Genomic DNA, 18,884 nt, shown 5'->3' on the forward strand with positions numbered 1-18,884 from the left:
TGTAATTTAAAACACATTTCCTACATGTCTACACCACCTTGCCCTCTTTGGATTTAATCAAGAAACATTAACCCTGTATAATGTTAAACAAAACTGTAAAATTATGTTATATTACTAAAAACGTATTATTGGGAATCGCGAGAAGTTTCAGAGCGACAGAGACACAGAGCGTCCCCGTAACCATGGTAACTCACTCTCACTCCTGCCTGGTGCGCATGGCGCGAGAGGAGAGGGAGAGACGCAGAAGTGAGACTGATTACTTTGAGCAACATGCATGGGAATAAGTTACAATATAATACATTTGTGTATATTTCTCGCTATTCAGATGGTCATGGTGCTGCTGTTGCGCAATGTGCAGAAGTGTCTTCTTTTCGCACCATGACATTATCAGTTATGAATTTGTTTTTCACTGCTTGAGAAAACGGACTTGTGGCTGAGAGCGTGTGAAAAATGTCAATTGAGAGTTGGCAGCCCTGTGAACTCGCTTGACATTATTATGTATGAAACTGCCAATCAGATTTATTTACTTATTAATCGAAGGTGCCGGAACGCTGTTCTGGATCGTTCCGGCCCACTTTAACCCCTGTGTGTGTGTGTGTGTGTGTGTGTGTGTGTGTGTGTGTGTGTGTGTTGTGTGTGTGTGTGTGTGTGTGTGTGTGTGTGTGTGTGTGTGTGTGTGTGTGTGTGTGTGTGTGTGTGTGTGTGTGTGTGTGTGTGTGTGTGTGTGTGTGTGTGTGTGTGTGTGTGTGTGTGTGTGTGTGTTCTGAAATGCACTTCAAATGATCACTTTTCTCTTGATTTCCCTTTGATATTTTCTTTAGGTACAGTGTTACTTGCAGCTAATTGATTGATTGTTTTATGGGTATTCTGTGTTGAGATGGTGCAAATATTTTTAATACATATCTAATATCTTTCTAATACATTTCTCTTGTGTTGTTCTTTCACATAACTAAGATTATAGAAGTGTAAAAAATAGGCTACGTCAGATTATTCCAAGGGACATACATGTCAAATCAAGTACATTTTTATTTATATAGCCCAAAATCACAAATCAGAATGAGGGGTTCCTTGGTGTATTCTCTATCTTGTAAGGGGTCCTTGGCTGAAAAAAAATTGAGAACCTCTGCCCTAAAGCATGCAGACAACAAAGTATTAGAGATTAAAACAATAAATTATCATTAAAAAAAAGTTACACATTTTACAAAATACACATCCCGTAACAGTTCTGAGGATTTAACAGCCAGATATATATTGCAGTTTTAACGGCATATATATATATATGTATATTGCACATAGTTGGTATTTAACAACAAGGGGTGTTATAGTCTGTGTTGTTGTGTGGGGGGTCTACTAGGGGTCGTGGTGGTTATATAGTCTGACCGCTGCAGGAAGGAAGGACCTGCGGTATCTCTCTAATGTGCAGGTGGTCCAATACTTTTGTCTATATTGTGTATAATTGAGTATCATCTGCATAACAATGAAAATGTCCCGAGTGATTCCTTATCGCCTAAAGGAAGCGTATATAATGTGAACACAATAGGTCTGAGCTCTGAGCCCTTATGCTTTGCTGCGGCAACACTGGCTGGATTCAATCAAACAGAACTCTGAACACATTTTCAGCTCTGCACACAATCTGCAATTCAACTCTGCACTTTCTAAAACCCTGCACACGGCTCTCTGAGTAACACACAGAGATCTGACATATCCACCTGTCAGCCATTTTCAACACACTGCCATTAAACATGCTACATATGAGCCAATGAACAGATACACATGCCAGCTGACCGTTACCGCCTGGCTGCTGTACTGCTGACTCATCAATCAGGATATAAGGACAAACAACAACATCCTGTTTATGAAATACACAAGAAAAGAAAGAAGATTGAAGTCGTTGATTCAGGAGAAAAGCACTCTGATAGAAAGTCAGAAACATTTGATTAAAAGAAATGTAAATAAAATGTCCAAAGAAAGTATTCAGAGTAATTCTTATTACAGTTTTATAATTGTTTTATATATTCCTCAAATGATCTGCTTTGACTGCAGCTGGAGAAGCTTCTGGATTCAGTCTGAAAGCATCCTTTTTTAACTTTAAACATGATCTTTAATAATGTTGTAGTTTAGTTGAACTCTGAGAGGTCGACTGGCTGGACTCCTCACTGGGACTCTGGTTCTGGACCAGCTTGCAGGGTCCAGGAGTTCTTGGAGAGAAGGAGCGCTTCCTGCCGCAGGACTCGGGGGATGGGAGTTCCTGAACATGGAGAAACAGCTTCAGTTATTATGCTCCAAATATCTGGAACAAAGTCACAGAAAGAATGTGTCTGCAGCTCAGAGAGTCCTGCTGGGAACCCACACATGTTGAGGAGCCCAAAGTGTGATGATAGACATGTACAGTACGGGTCCCCAGCACATAGAAGCTGCCGGATGCTAACCTGCATATGTTGGGAGAGCTTTACAGACCAGGAGAGGAACTAAGTACATTTACTCAAGTACTGTACTTAAGTACTATTTAGAGGTACTTGTACTGTACCTGAGTATTTCCATTTTAGGCTACTTTGTACTTCTACTCCACTACAGTTCAGAGGTACATGGTGTACTTTTACTCCACTACAGGTCAGAGGTACATGGTGTACTTTTCCTCCACTGCATGTATTTAACACCTTTAGTTACTTCACAGATGTGGATGAATGATGTGAAATCTAATCAAGTGTTAAATCAGACTTTAGTTCCACCTGGAGTAAATCCACCAGCTACCCTGCAGTATACAAAGCCATTCAAACTAGCTGCACCTTTACCAGCTTTGAGAACACTTTCATGATCAATCATTATAAAACATATCATATATATTATTCTGAAATGGACCAATCTGCACAACGACTACTTTTACTGTCTCTACTTTCACTATATTTTGATGAGAATACTTTTCTACTTTTACTTGAGGAACATTTTGAATGCAGGACTTTTACTGTGACAGAGTATTCCTACACTCTGGTACTTCTACTTTTAATAATAATAATAATAAATGATATTTATATAGCGCCTTTCAAGGGACCCAAGGTCGCTGTACATGGTGGACAAACAGACAATCAACGGGCAAACCAAAGAAATAACTAAAGGATGCCGGGGGGACCAGAAAAAGGGCTAGGGCCCGAAGGCCAGGGGTGAAACAGGTGTGTTTTTAGTGATGATTTGAAGATGTCCAGGGAGGCAGCATTACGGATCTCGGCAGGCAGTGCATTCCAGAGGGTGGGGGCCGCAACACTGAACGCCCTGTCACCAACAGTTCGGAGGTGAGAGCGGGGGATGGAGAGCAGGCCCGTGTCTGAGGACCGTAGACTCCGAGAAGGAGTGTAGGGATGGAGGAGGTCCGATAAGTACTGGGGGGCGAGGGAATGGAGAGACTTGTACGTGAGGATGAGTGTTTTGTATTGAATCCGGGACTTGACCGGCAGCCAGTGTAGGTGGATGAGGGTGGGGGTGATATGGTGCCATGGCTTGGTGTGGGTGAGAAGCCTGGCGGCAGAGTTCTGGACGTATTGGAGCCTATCCAGGGTTTTGCTGGGAACCCCGGACAGGACTCCATTGCAGTAGTCCAGACGGGATGTAATGAAGGCGTGTACCAGGGTTTCTGCCACAGAGTCAGAGAGAGAAGGCCGGATTCTGGCAATGTTTTTAGGTGGTAGGAAGGCGGATTTGGTGACAGATTTGACGGCGCCTGGAAAGAGAGGGTGGTGTCCAGGATGACTCCCAGGTTGCGGACTTCAGTGGACGGGGAGATGGAGCAGCCGTCAATGGAGAGAAGCAGGTCTCCAACCTTCTGGAGCTGCGTCCTGGGAGCCACAATCATGAGCTCTGTTTTATTGCTGTTGATTTTGAGCAGGTTTGATGACATCCAGTTTTTTATGTCCTGTAGGCAGTTGACAAGGGATTGAGGGGGGAGCTGAGTGGACGGTTTGGTGGAGAGATAGAGCTGTGTGTCATCAGCATAAGAGTGAAAGCTGAGACCATGTTGGCGGATTTGACCAAGTGGGAGCATGTAGATATTGAATAGGAGGGGTCCAAGCACAGAGCCTTGAGGTACACCTTGGTTGACTGGGGCGGGAGGGGAGCTGCAGTCACTGATGGTGACAACGTTTTTCCTGTTTTACTCAAGAACAAGGTCTGAGTACTTCTACTTTTACTCAAGTACAAGATCTGAGTACTTCTACTTTTACTCAAGTACAAGATCTGAGTACTTCTACTTTTACTACAAGATCTGAGTACTTCTATTTTTACTCAAGAACAAGATCTGAGTACTTCTACTTTTACTCAAGAAAAATATCTGAGTACTTCTACTTTTACTCAAGTACAAGATCTGAGTACTTCTACTTTTACTCAAGTACAAGATCTGAGCACTTCTACTTTTACTCAAGAACAAGATCTGAGTACTTCTACTTTTACTCAAGAACAAGATCTGAGTACTTCTACTTTTACTGAAGTATCAGATCTGAGTACTTCTACTTGTACATTTTGATGATAATACTGTAGACGACTGGTTATAATGTTGATGTTTTCACGTGTTTTATTCTTCAGAGTTTATTTACATTTTACAGAGTGTCAGTGAACGCGTCACTGTGTTGATAGACAGTTCTTGTGAAGAGAAACAGCCAAAATGATGAAGAGAGAGAAACCAGAGTGTTGTTTTCCTCTGAGGACATGCTCCATCAAAGAGTCTCATATCTGGATGAATGGAGGATATTCAGTACTCACAGGTCTTCTGGATCGTGGCTCTGATCGTCTCATCTCTTCTGATCCTGTAGGGATGAACACAATCCAACAGTTATGGATCCAGTTTAAAATAAGTGTTTGTTCTTTGAGTCAGCTTCAGAGTCCTGATCTCATGCTTTACATCCCATCATATCTTCTCTGCAAACACTACGACTGACTGCCACAGCTCTCAGCTGCATGACAGGAAGTAACAGCCATTAGTCAAGGGCGCCGGAAGCGGGGGGGCCATTGGCCCCCCCACTTTTCAGCCCTGCCCCACATTTTCGCAGCAGCAGATGCCGCGGAAAACTGTACAAATCCCGTTTCAATAATTCCCCTCTACTCTAAAGTCGCATCTAAAACGCGATCTGGTCTAGCTGTGTATATTTTGTTATTTTTTATTGTTATATTCAATCTCACTAGCTACAGGCATGTTTGAAGCTTGTAAAGGGAAGATGACAGCTGGCCTCTCACTCGCCACTCTGCTGTTCCTCAGCGCCGCCCCCCCTCCCTCCCGCTGAAATTATGAATGTAAGGTGTATACTATAGTAATCATAGATAACACAGCAGGGTCCGTTACAGTTTGTTTTTATCTGATTTCAAATAAGCAAAGTCTTGGCTTTCAGAATATTAAACTTTTTTCGGCAAATTCAGATGATAAATACAACTTTGAAGCTTCGGCATAATTACAAGCGGAGAACGGAGTAACTTAACGTCACTGCAGGCATAACAACAGCCGGTGTTTCTCGTGAGTGTTTTCCCCGGGAAACAAACACAATACACACAAACGCAAAAATACACAAACACGTATATATACGCGGCACGGAACACTGTACAAATCCCGTTTCAATAATTCCCCTCTACTCTAAAGTTGCATCTAAAACGCGATCTGATCTAGCTGTGTACATTTTGTTATTTTTTATTGTTAATATATTCAATCTCAGTAGCTACACGCATTTTTTTAAGCTTGTAAAGGGACGAACACAGCTCGCCTCTCACTGGCCACTCTGCTTTTCCACAGCGCCGCTCCCCCTCCCTCCGGCTGAAATTATGAATGTAAGGCGTATAGTAATCATAGATAACACGGCAGGGTCCGTTACAGTTTGTTTTCATCTGATTTCAAAGAAACAAAGTCTTGGCTTTCAGAATATTAAACTTGTTTCAACAAATTCAGATGATAAATACAGGTTCGAAGCTTCGGCATAATTACAAGCGGAGAACGGAGTAACTTAACGTCACAACAGGCATAACAACAGCCGGTGTTTCCCGTGAGTGCAGTAATCCAAACGAAAATATCTTCCCTCCATAGTATTTTGATCATTTGCTCCGCTAATAATCAATCAGATCGATCCAGAGAAGAGGACACTTTAAAGGCCTTTTTCTCAAAATGATGACTATGTAACAGTCATTATATAATGTGACATATTTTGCTTAATATTTGGAGTAGCCTACAAAACAATCCTGATATCATTATAAAGCTAGGAATCAAAATGTGTCTTCGGGTCAATGCGACTGATTTCGATGGAGCAGCAGGTCACTTTGCATTAGTTAAAATAAAGCAGGCTGACATAACAGGAAGAATATGTTGGCCTACATTTTAACCCAATCAAATAGGACATTGTCACACCATTCTAATGTATCCATGTAAATTACAACCAATAAAAAAGCTTAGATTTGTTTATTTGTTACGTTGTTTACTTTATTTGTTACGTTGTTCTGTGTGTGTCAGCCGTTAACCTAGATATAATATATACACTTGCAAACATGTCAGAAGAACCAGCGCAGAAGAAAACTAAATACAGTCAATCTAAACTTAAATTTAACAACTGGAAGGTCACATCCCTGACATCCACATCTCCGGAGCCTGGACCTTCTTCAAACAGTGAAGCCAGATGAACCCAAAAGCAGCAGACGACGTCGTCTGCTGCCTTTTTTTTTATTTTCACAAATAGAATTAAGGTTTCACAAATCTAAAACCGTGCTATAAAGAATCTTTAGAGTCTCTGGGATAATCCAGTCCAAATAAATCAGCTATGCAGCGATTTAAGAGGTTCAAACACGGAGGATTGTTCGCTCAGCGCTGTCAATTAAATGTCCCTTAACTTTCCCCTTAACTGCCGAATCGGATGCTCTGAATCGGAAGCCAACTTCAGCGTCGTAAGCAGCAGCTCTGCGGCCGCAGAAACTGTCAAAACCGCCGCCGCCGCCGTTGTTGAACCGAAACAGGCTGGTTCCGACTGCATGGAGGTTTGTTGTCGGGACATTGAGGCGGGTAAAGCATACTTGCCAACCTGGAGACCTCAGAAATCGGGAGCATTCCAAAACCACCATGGGGGGGGGGGGGGGGGGTGCTAGTGGATCGCCGGAGCTGGATTAACATTAACATGCTTATTGTAGTTGTAAGGGCACTGCCTTGCGGCCTGTACCATCCTTTATGGAGCATATGTGAAGGACAGGAGTGAGCAGAGTTGTCAATTATTGTTCTGTTTTCTGTGACTATTTTCCTGCACCCTCTCAGACTTTCAGTTGCGTGCGCTGCTAAAGAGACGCGCTATGGAAACCAAACAATGGTGTAGCTGTATTAAAGTCCGAGTGGAAACAGTCCTGAGTAAATCTGATTTTGTCAGAAATCGGGAGAAATATGACCCTGGGAGGAAACCGGGAGAGGCCAGTGAAGTCTCCCGCGAAAATCGGGAGGGTTGGCAAGTATGGGGTAAAGCTGTACAGCCAGGGCCGTCCCTGGCCAACTTGGGGCCCCAAGCGACATTGTGAGATGAGGCCCCCCCCCCCAACCGACAGGAGTGAAACACATTTTTTTGGAAACAAAGTACTTTGCAAATATAATTCCTGTTTATTATTAGTATCAACACAGTTACTTTTGTATACAGTGAGGTAAATGGTAAATGTGCATGTATGTCGTTCAGTATGCGTTTACAGGTGAATACGTCTGCATTTCCTGCCAAATACTAGCCTCAAAAAGATTAAAATATAATGAATGCAAATAAACTACTTCTACTAATAATAATAATCATAATCAATTCAATAATATAAATACTATATTATTTTATTATAATATAGTTGTAATATAGTCAAGACAAAACATGCTATGACATGCTCAAAACTGATATTTCTTAAATCTGTATTCTAGTTCCCTCTGTCAGCAATGTGTCAACAACTACACACACATTTCTATCAGTATTTGTCTGTGTTGTTGTTGACATGATGATGACTGTTAGGAGTTAAGGGGAGAGGCTGAGCGTCACCATGAAATGTGCAAATTGACATAAAAATGAATAAAAGGGGAAAAATGCTCCACGTTTTTTAAGCTGTAAACTTGAACTGTTATGTAAGCCAAGTAGACAGACAGTGTATCACTCTTCCTCCTGTACATTAGCAGATAAAAGGCATCACATACATGAATGAATGTTAAATAAAGAATGCTGGAAATAACTGCATCTCCATTAGCCTATACGCTCTGCAGAGACTGCCTTCTTCATGTCGTGAATTGCAGCTGATGTTTTAATATGGCAATTGGCAATTTGACTTATACAACATTCGCAAGTTGTACATTTGACTCATACAATAACCCACCTTCGAGTGATGCTCTAGTTTCTTCATGTTTTGTTTTTTGCGCCGGACTGAAACTGTCTTTTCACCGACATCTCTTCACCTGCACTAGTGGCCGTATCAAAGCCGTGATTGGTCAGATCTCGATTCATTGCAACGGTGTCGGGTTACAGACGTGCTCCCCTTCTCACCTCTCACTCTCACTCTCGCGGAGAACTGAGCGGAGAACTGTGCACAGCAGCTGAGGCCCTCTGGGCGGGGCCCCCTGTGCAAGGCAGGGCCCCATGCAGCCTGCGTGATTGGCCTGTAGGGAGGGGCGGCCCTGTGTACAGCTAACTATCGGAAAAAAGGAGACCGCTAGTAGATTATTTGGGCAAAGAGAATGTACTTCAATGCAGAATGGTACAACAACAGAGAGTGGTTAATTCTTTGCAAAACCACTAAACGATAGTGATAAATTGCAATGTTAACAACCTCATGATAACCACATATATTTTTTAATTTAGGATGATACCTGTGTTTAGTCTAGAAAAAGGTAATTGTGTGCATTTTATTATAAAGTTGTGTATATTTACAGACTGTTGCAAAAACTAAGAAACTATAAACTAAAAAAACTAAAATAGCTTTACAAAAAAGTAACACAATTAAAGATGTTTGGAGTTGTATTTGATTTATTAATTTACATTTTTTGTCAAAGAGATGCTGATTTGAAACTGTTGTTAGGCCTACATACAGTTACGGCATTTCCTGTTTCTGCCGGAGAGAGGAGAGGCCGTCCCAAAGCTTGCTGCTGTGTTTACTCCCTCCATCTGACAGGAGGGAGCTTAATGTGTCACTCCACGCAGTTCACTCCGTCACAGAGGGGGAGTGTGTAGGGGTAGGGTGAAGGGCGTGGTTTGGGATTGGGCCATACACACGCACTTTTTTTGGCCCCCCCACTTCTAAAATGAATCCGGCGCGCCTGCCATTAGTCAAGGAACTAAAAACATCCCATCAAACACAGACTACCTTTTCCACTCTTCTGTCAAACCCCATATGTCTGGTGGAAAGTTGATGACTTACTAAATGTGGCTTTGCATTTCCAGCTGGCCTTCTCTAGTTGATGGAAGAATGAGAGAGCCTGCAGTCAGTGGGTAACATCACTGATCTGTTTCCCCAGTGAGAGAAACACCTCCCTGTGTTTCATACAATACTGCTGAACCAGCAGAGACCCCTTACTGACCTGAGGGTCTCCAGTCTGCAGTCTGGACTCTCCAGAAGATCTCTCAGCAGCTTCACATCTGAGTCCTGCAGAGCGTTGTTCCGACTCAGGTCCAGATCTTTCAGATGGAGGTTGGACTTCAGAGCTGAGATCAGAGCAGAACAGCTGATCTCTGACAACCTGCAGCCCCTCAGTCTGAATAAAGAAAACATGATGAGGATAAACATCTGTTTATAATCCAATGAGATGTTTCTCAACATTTAAATGAATCTGAACAGAAAAATTTGTCTACTTCAGAAAGTGAACTTTATCATGTAAAACTAATATTACTTCAGATGACCTTTATTCAGACGTTATCGTTTACTAAATATTAAATACACAGATTTACTTTTTACAACTAACATCTATTACAGTTCCTTTAAGAAACAGTCAACATTTATGTCTGCAGTTCTTACTTCAGTACGTAAACATGAAATATGAATATAAGGACATTTACAACTTTATGGATGTAAGTTAATAATGAATATAAATGAGGTTCAATTACAAAGTGACAGTGTTGTAGTCAAGTCACCAATTCACGAGTCCAAGTCACTCTCGAGTCACCATTCTTCGAGTTCGAGTCCAAGTCCGAGTCACCCAAGGAGTGTCTGAGTCGAGTCCGAGTCATCATTACCTGTGTTCGAGTCCGAGTCCAAGTCCGAGTTACCTAAGAAGAGTCCAAGTCAAGTCCGAGTCGCAAGTCTTCATGTATTAATCTTCGTGGATATATGTGTTGAAATGTTGTTGCTCCTTTACATTGCTTTTATCCTGTCATGTTATACTAATCTGTCTATTGAACTGCTGTGAAGCGAGTTTGGCTACAATTCTTGTAACAGGTGCTATACAAATATAAAGCTTATTACTAATATTAATATTATTATTATTATTTTATTATATATAAATAAACTATATTTAAAATGAGTTACCTTTTAGAGAAGTGATTATATATGTATGCCAATATTTTCCTATGGTAAAGTTGATAAGATCGGGACTCTTATTTTGAAGGAACTTTTATCTGTTAAATCAGTTTACTGAGCCAGAAAGCACATGGCTACTTAGCATGCAAAATGACATCATTCTGCATGTTAAGTAGCCATGTGCTTTTGTGTTATCGGCTGAATCTTTATTTATTGATTAGATCACCTGATGATAGTGTTCAAGACAGCCTATATGTCTGAACTCGATCCTTAGAGTAATGTGTTACGGAGCCTTCTTTTCAATATTGTTTCCACATAACGAGCATTTTGCGCTGCTCTTTTCCATTGTGGAAGCAGAATGTGTGAAAGCATACAGCATGATGCGGGGTGTGTCTCGAGACATCTGTGTCTCGAGACACGTGAACTCGCCTCGCAGGTGCACACGCCAGGATAGAGGACATCAGACTCCAGAGAAAATTAGCTCGAGTCCGAGTCCATGTCAGAGCGTCAATGTTACGAGTCGAGTACGAGTCATCGTGGGGGGAAAACTTCACTAGTCCGAGTCCAAGTCAGCATATGCGATAATTCACGAGTCCGAGTCCAAGTCATCGTGCGCGAGAATTCACGAGTCCGAGTCGAGTCAATCAGTGTGCGAGTCCGAGTCGAGTCACGAGTCCAGGAACTGACCTGAGAGTCTCCAGTCTGCAGTCTGGACTCTCAAGAAGATCTCTCAGCAGCTCCACTCCTGAATCCTGCAGATCGTTGAGACTCAGGTCCAGATCTCTCAGATGGATGTTGGACTTCAGAGCTGAGATCAGAGCAGAACAGCTGATCTCTGACAAACTGCAGTCCTTCAGTCTGAATAAAGAAAACATGATACATACAAATCTGTTTATAATATAATCAGATGTTACTCAAACATTTAAATGAATGGGAACAGAAACATCTGTCTACTTCAGAAAGTGAACTTTATCATGTACTGTATGTAGTATAACTGATGTCCCTTCCATCACATTAGTATGCATAAAAAGTGACAGGTGGGCCCGCTCCCCAATTATGCTAATGAACATCCCTTTGTTCGAGGTGTAATCACAGGTAGGTGTGAGATCCTCTGATGTGAGGGGTGAGGTGTAATCACATAGGTGTGAAATGCCCCCCCTCTAGTAGCGCCTTTGTTGTCTAATCTAATTAGCCTATGATGTCTGTCCTTTGATGCACCCTTGTAGTAGAGCTTTTGTTTTCTAATCTAATTAGCCTTTGATGTCTGTCCTTTGATGTGAGGGTTGAGGTGTTATAACATGCCTGTGTGATATTGCTTCGGTATGTTATAAGCCTTTGATGTTAAGCTATGTGTTGATTAAGGCAGTCTCTTTGAAGTTGTGTGTGAGCCTGTCTCCCACCGTCCCCCTCACAACCCCTGCCTCACACCCCTTCCTCTCACCCCTTCCTGTCACCCCCCCCTTCCTTTGGCTGTGAGGCCAGAAGATAGTGGGGGTGGAGTTAGGTAAAAGACTGTGACTCTAAAAGGCAAGTTTGTGATTTTAACACTGATTTACTGACACTAGGCAGATTTTGGCTTTTTTCTCTTTTCTTGTGTTACTAAGATACTTTTAGACACACTTTGATGTATGCAACACTTAAAAACTGGTAGAATATGAAGTACTTTGTAAGGAAATCGGTTTCTTTTAATGGCCGTTTTATAAACACTTGTTCAGTTAAACAATGTAGGGTTTTTTCTGATAACCTTACATATTTTAGTTATTTTCTGCTACCAAGATATTTTTAGATACACTTTGATGTACGCAACACTTAACAAAGGGTATAATATGAAGTACTTTGTAAGGAATGGGGTTTTCTTTAATGGATGCAAAACTTTAGAACTGGGTAAAATATTCATTAATTTGTAATGAATTGAGTTTCTTTTTTTGTATTTCCAACATACTATTGTACACAATGACTTTTCCATATATATATTTTTTCTGACAAACTATACTTTTGACTTTTTCCGTAAAATCATGATAAAACTATTACTTATTCTTAAATTTGACCTCTTGCTGCTTGGTTGGAAATGATAGATGAAAAAGCTACAAAGCTTAAAGAACTTTTTAAAAACTCTCAATTTCTACAGATGACTCCCCCCATTCAACGCAATAAGTCCCACCCTCCACTCAGCAAATCATCTAGAACGAAGGACCCCACTAAGACGACCGTTGAAAACTAGCCATGGATCTGAGAAAAACCAAGTCTCCCCCCGCGAGTTGCAGCCAGGAACAAACTCCTGGACTACCATCATCACAACCATTTTGGACACCCGAATCTTGCAGTACTACTGCTGCTGATGTTACTCCTGGGGCCAAGACGTCTCTGTTTATGGACACAGTGAAATCGGTGTTGGTTGATATTGTGGAGAGGGTGATACATCGGTACAGAGAAGAAATAGGGACGGGTGGCGCAGTGGTCTGTGCATCTGATCATCAGATCAAGGGGGGTGCTGGGGAACTCCAGTTCGAAACCCGCTCCTGCCGCCACTGCATCAGGCCGTTGTGTCCTTGGGCAAGACACTTCACCCGGATTTGCTCCTGTGGGTAATGTCCCACCAGTACATGTATGATTCAATGTGTACTTGTAAAGCGCCTCGATGACTTTGAGGCGTGAAGAGGACGGTTGTGGCGCAGTGCGCTGTGCAATGATCATCAGATCAAGGGGTGAAAACCCGCCGCTGCTGCGTCTGTAAAGCCGTTGTGTCCTTGGGCAAGACACTTCACCTGAACTTGCTCCTGTGGGTATTGTCCACAGTGACCATTGCATGTATAAAAAAAATATATATGTGTAATGTGTATTTGTAAAGCGCTTTGAGCATCTGGAAAAGCGCTATAATAAATGTAAGGAATTATTATTATTAAATATGCAACGGATGCCGAGTCAGTCACCCCGGCCAGAGGCAACACGATTGTCTGAATGACATGCCCGATTTTTTCTTCAGAAACAATTACAACGCGTTAATGAAAAGACTTTGGCTCTCCGACTTCATTACTGAGATTGACCAGACTCTTATTGATAAAGACATTTTCACGGATGAATGGAGGATCCAAGGCGATCCGAGGCTTTTCTGCACAATCTCAAAAATTTCAGACGCCTCAAGGAGAGACTTGAAAAGATCCATGCCAAGTTGGATGGAGAAAAAGAAGACTAATAACCAGACGGGGAGTTTTTTTTTTTCCGATACATTGACTTTTTCTTTAAAGTAAAATAAAAATGGGGAACTACTATGCAAAACGCTCTGTATATATTGATCAGAATGTAGTCAATACCCTTTTAATAAGTGTGGTGATGAGGACGATTGAAAACAGAATGAGTAGTGACCCCCGTGTAAACAGAATGGCTGAAGTTTGTAAACTGGAAGACATTTTGGATATCGTTCGTTCTGTTAGTACTATTCCGGGTTATTGGGAAACGATTGTAAACGAAACATTTAAAGTGGTCCTGGAATCTTCATTTCAACTTGGCATTGATCTTTTCAAGTCTCTCCTTGAGGCATCTGCAATTTTTGAGATTGTGCAGAAAAGCCTCCGAAGGGTGTCGGATCCTCCATTCATCCGTGTAAATGTCTTTATCAATAAGAGTCTGGTCAATCTCAGTAATGAAGTCGGCGAGCCAAAGTCTTTTCATTAACGCGTTGTAATTGTTTCTGAAGAAAAAATCGAGCATGTCATTCAGACAATCGTGTTGCCTCTGGCCGGGGTGACTGACTCGGCATACGTTTACTTTAGTTAACAACAACTTCATAGGGGCTTTTAAAGTTGTGTGAAGTAATTAAACATTAAAAATACAAGATCAGGGGGTCATTAAGATCTTTTAAATTATTATTACCCCTCTTCATAAAAGAGACTTCCTTATAGTTAATAAAGTAATTACACATTATTTCACAAGCCATACAACTTAAAAAAGAACATCTTTAGTTAAATCATATTAAAAAACTAATCTATTTTAGAGAGGGCAATACAAGTTTTTTAGGTGTCTTAGTGAGTGAAAATGAATGGCTTTTTATTTAGTTTGAGCGTATTTCTTTTTTACCTAACTCCACCCCCACTATCTTCTGGCCTCACAGCCAAAGGAAGGGGGGTGTGACAGGAAGGGGTGAGAGGAAACGGTGTGAGGCAGGGGGTGTGAGGCAGGGGGTGTGAGGGGGACGGTGGGAGACAGGCTCACACACAACTTCAAAGAGACTGCCTTAATCAACACATAGATTAACATCACAGGCTTATAACATGCCGGTGCGATGTCACACCGGCATGTTATAACACCTCAACCCTCACATCAAAGGACAGACATCAAAGGCTAATTAGATTAGACAACAAAGGCGCTACTACAGGGGGGCATTTCACACCTACGTGTGGTTACACCTCCCCCCTCACATCAAAGGATCTCACACCTACGTTTGATATCACACCTACATGTGATCACACCTCGAACAAAAGGAGGCGGGACTTAGCTCATTAGCATAATTGGGGGTGGACCCACCTGTCACTTTTTATGCATACTAATGTGATGGAAGGGACATCAGTTATACTACTCATGTAAAACTAAAATGACTTCAGATGACCTTTATTCAGACGTTATCGTTTACTAAATATTAAATACATAGATGTACTTTTTACAACTAACATCTAATACAGTTACTTTAAGAAACAGTCAACATTTATGTCTGCAGTTCTTACTTCTTACTCTTAAAAATGAAATATGAATAAAAGGACATTTACAACTCTATGGATGAAAGTTATTAATGAATATAAATGAGGTTAAATTACAAAGTGAACATGTGAGATCTCCAGCAGTAACAGAGAGTCAGTGAACTGACCTGAGAGTCTCCAGTCTACAGTCTGGACTCTCCAGAAGAAGCTCCACTCCTGAATCCTGCACAGCGTTCCAACTCAGGTCCAGATCTCTCAGATGGATGTTGGACTTCAGAGCTGAGATCAGAGCAGAACAGCTGATCTCTGACAACCTGCAGAACCTCAGACTGAATAAAGAAAACATGATGAGGATAAACATCTGTTTATAATCCAATCAGATGTTTCTCAACATTTAAATGAATGGGAACAGAAAAATGTGTCTACTTCAGAAAGTGAACTTTATCATGTATGTAATAGAAACATATTATACTCACTTACTTTAATAATATTATTGTGTGATTCTTATTTGCTAATGTTTATCTATATTTACTACTTCTCCCACTTCTTAGCTAAGCTTGGGGAAAGTCCTTATTGAGAAGATGTGTTGCAGTGTTGTTAGTGACTCTCTCTGTGCACCAACAGTATGACCTTCACCTCAGGTGAGCTGAGAACTTCCTGATACGGCCTCCCTAACTCCCTGACTCCCAGAATGCTCCTTCATCATCACCAAGCTTCCCCCTCCCTTTCTCTTCTCTCTGTGTTTAAATATGCAATCCAAACTCTACTCTTCGTCTTCCTCTCTGCAGACTGTGTGCTCTCTGTGTGACCGACTGAACTTTCTTCAAGGAATGAAATACCACAAAGAGCTGAATGCTTTGACTCTCCATCTGCATTTGATCAATAAATTCCCACCACAATGTAAAACTAAAATGACTTCAGATGACCTTTATTCAGACGTTATCGTTTACTAAATATTAAATACAGAGATTTACTTTGAACTACTAACATCTATTACAGTTCCTTTAAGAAACAGTCAACATGTATGTCTGCAGTTCTTACTTCTTACTCTTAAAAATGAAACATGAATAAAAGGACATTTACAACTCTATGGATGTTAGTTATTAACGTATGGGGTCCCCCCATCCAGGATTTGGGCCAATGAGAAATCAGGGCTGATTGAAAACATTAAATTGTTGTATTATTATGTTTAGTGTTGTTATTTGTAGGGCTTTGTCCTTATATGTATTTTTTGTATTAAACTATGTTGAAAGATTAGTGTAATATCATGTTTTTATTTAGCTATGAAACTCTGAATGAAAGTCTGTGTGATCTTGGAGATGTTAGTTTTCTACTTCCAGAGGACCTTGGCGTGGATAAACCAAAACAGGAATTCCTGGATAGTTTCCCCTCTCGGCTCTTCTCCGGGAAACAAACGTAGTTTTTCCAGCTCATGGTACCAACACCGACCCTGGCTTGAATACTCCGTGAAAGGCGAGGCTGCGTATTTCCCATGCAGAAAGTTTAAGGCTCATCATCATGAAGCATCGTTCACCGTAAAAGGCTTCAAAGACTGGAAGCATGCCTTACAAAAGGACACAGCTCTTCCAAGGAACATTTTGTGTGTGAGACAACACAATCAAAAGTCAACTTCATACTGTCTAATTACGCTTTCTTTATACATTTTCTTAAACATAAAAATGTTCTTACAGCCCTTTAAATCATTCAGCAAATAATTCCACTTCTTTACGCCAAGAGACACATCTGCTTTAAAGCAGGACGTGCAAACGTGCGGTCACCACTAAATGCACTTTAAAGGAGACCTATCATGCTATATTTGAATAATATATTGTAGGGCCATACCTATATAAGGTATGGCCATTTTGCATGATAGGTCACCTTTCAGAAACAGTCAACATGTATGTCTGCAGTTCTCAAAGGCGACTGGTCATTAGGGCCACAGCCCCACCTAGTGTCAGCAGAAAAAAGAATTACAAAAAAAATGCAAAAAAAATACATCTTCAAATATATTTTAAGATCATGTTTAATCATCTGATTCTTCTGTACATTGCTGTTTTAGTCTGTATTTTTCTAATTAGTGTCTACAGTGTGTCTATTGAGCCGTTTTGAGCGATGTGGGTCAAGCCCCGATCTAGCCGCTCTCTCTCACTGTCTAAGTGAATGGGTCCTGTAAAAACTACACTGCGCATGCTCAGAGTATTTTTCAATTCAATGTGTGCGGCAAAAACATAATCACCATAGGGGCCGTGTGCCTTGCATCCCCACCAAACGTAATCTCATAATTCAGAGAGCTGATTGGCTGTAAGTACTAGTGTGTGAAGAGGAGACGAGAGAGAGCAGCCTATAGAGGGGTGCAGTGACACGTCGTTGAGATTTTTGTCCAGAAGGATAGGCAAATGGACTTCATCTTCAAGTCAAGGAAAGATCCCATTTTATTGAAAATGGGATCTTACTAAGAGAGAACAATTCAATATTTAAATTATAAAATTAAATTTTGTGGGTATCCTTTTGTTGAACTGTCTGTTTAAAATTAATCGAAGCATCAGACAAAAAAAAGCTTTTGAAAAAAATATAATATTTTGATTTAGGTCAAAATATAATATTTGTAAACCTGAAGAGTCAGTGCCTCAGCAGCCATGAACCTCACTGCACGTCACTGCAGAAGCTTATATATAAACACCTACGTTTTTTGTGCCCCACCACTTTTGTACATATAAAAACGCCACTTACTTCAGTACGTTAAAAGGAAATATGAATATAAAGACATTTACAACTCTATGGATGTAAGTTATTAATGAATATAAATGAGGTTCAATTAGAAAGTGATCATGTGAGATCTCCAGCAGTGACAGAGTCAGTGAACTGACCTGAGAGTCTCCAGTCTGCAGTCTGGACTCTCCAGAAGATCTCTCAGCAGCTCCACTCCTGAATCCTGCAGAGCGCTCTCACTCAGGTCCAGATGTCTCAGATGGATGTTGGACTTCAGAGCTGAGATCAGAGCAGAACAGCTGATCTCTGACAAACTGCACCACCTCAGTCTGAAGAAAGAAAACATGATGTAACCAGTGGTTGCGTTAGACTTTTTCGTTGTCCGTCATTTTGACGGACAGGATCGTAACATTTCCGTCATAATCCATTATTACCCGTCATTTTATTTTTCATGTTTTAATGATGAGATGAGACATATTTAATATTTATGTTTGGGTACTGAGCAGCAAATGTTCATTCATTCATTATTTTTTAATGATTCATACAGAACTTTTAAGGGCATGGAGAAAAAAAAAGATGAACAGAGACACTGACCGTGTGGTCACTTTTCATGTCAACACGAACATGAATAGGCGCATTCACACCGCAGTACTTTTCCCACAAAGGTTCATGAGAACTTAGTTCATGAGAACTCTTTAGTTCTCATGAACTAAGTACAGATCGCGTTCACACCGGAATAAGCTCCTGAGGGAGGATTAGGCAAATGAAGCCGCTGACATCACTTCTTCTTCTTCTGCTTTGGGTTTACTGGCAGGCCGCAAACCACTTCACGGCGTGTACTGCCGCCCAAAGTCCCCGGCCGGAAAGTCCCCGGAGTTGGGGACTGGTTTCAGTAGAAGCTGCTGGGACTCCCAGCAGCTTCTTCTGAAGCCTTCCGAGTAAATCGCCAGAACGCCGACACCTCCTCATCTCCACCGCTCCCATGTTTTATTTTGTGTTGCCATAAGTTAGTCTCTC

The 18,884-nt window shown here is 41.2% G+C and overlaps 1 protein-coding gene across 11 annotated transcripts in view; it reads right to left on the reverse strand.

Moving 5' to 3' along the window:
• Window positions 1–1,992: 1,992 nt before the first annotated feature.
• Window positions 1,993–18,884, reverse strand: part of LOC117557338 (NLR family CARD domain-containing protein 3-like) — a 100,504-nt gene continuing 83,612 nt past the window's right edge. For 8 of the 11 annotated variants that reach the window (XM_034233146.1, XM_034233150.1, XM_034233145.1 and 5 more), the window contains 4 exons: window positions 18,026–18,196; window positions 9,533–9,706; window positions 4,747–4,790; window positions 1,993–2,248 (listed from right to left, as the gene is read on the reverse strand). In XM_034233146.1, coding sequence (XP_034089037.1) covers window positions 2,247–2,248; window positions 4,747–4,790; window positions 9,533–9,706; window positions 18,026–18,196 — 391 coding nt within the window. In that variant the 3' untranslated portion in view covers window positions 1,993–2,246. Of the gene's footprint in view, window positions 2,249–4,746; window positions 4,791–9,532; window positions 9,707–15,325; window positions 15,438–15,472; window positions 15,488–16,659; window positions 16,742–18,025; window positions 18,197–18,884 lie in introns of those variants that run through there. The other 3 variants (XM_034233140.1, XM_034233147.1, XM_034233148.1) reach the window with 3 other exon arrangements.

This window comes from Gymnodraco acuticeps, unplaced genomic scaffold (assembly GCF_902827175.1).
Source record: "Gymnodraco acuticeps unplaced genomic scaffold, fGymAcu1.1, whole genome shotgun sequence".
Classification (NCBI taxonomy): Eukaryota; Metazoa; Chordata; class Actinopteri; order Perciformes; family Bathydraconidae; genus Gymnodraco; species Gymnodraco acuticeps.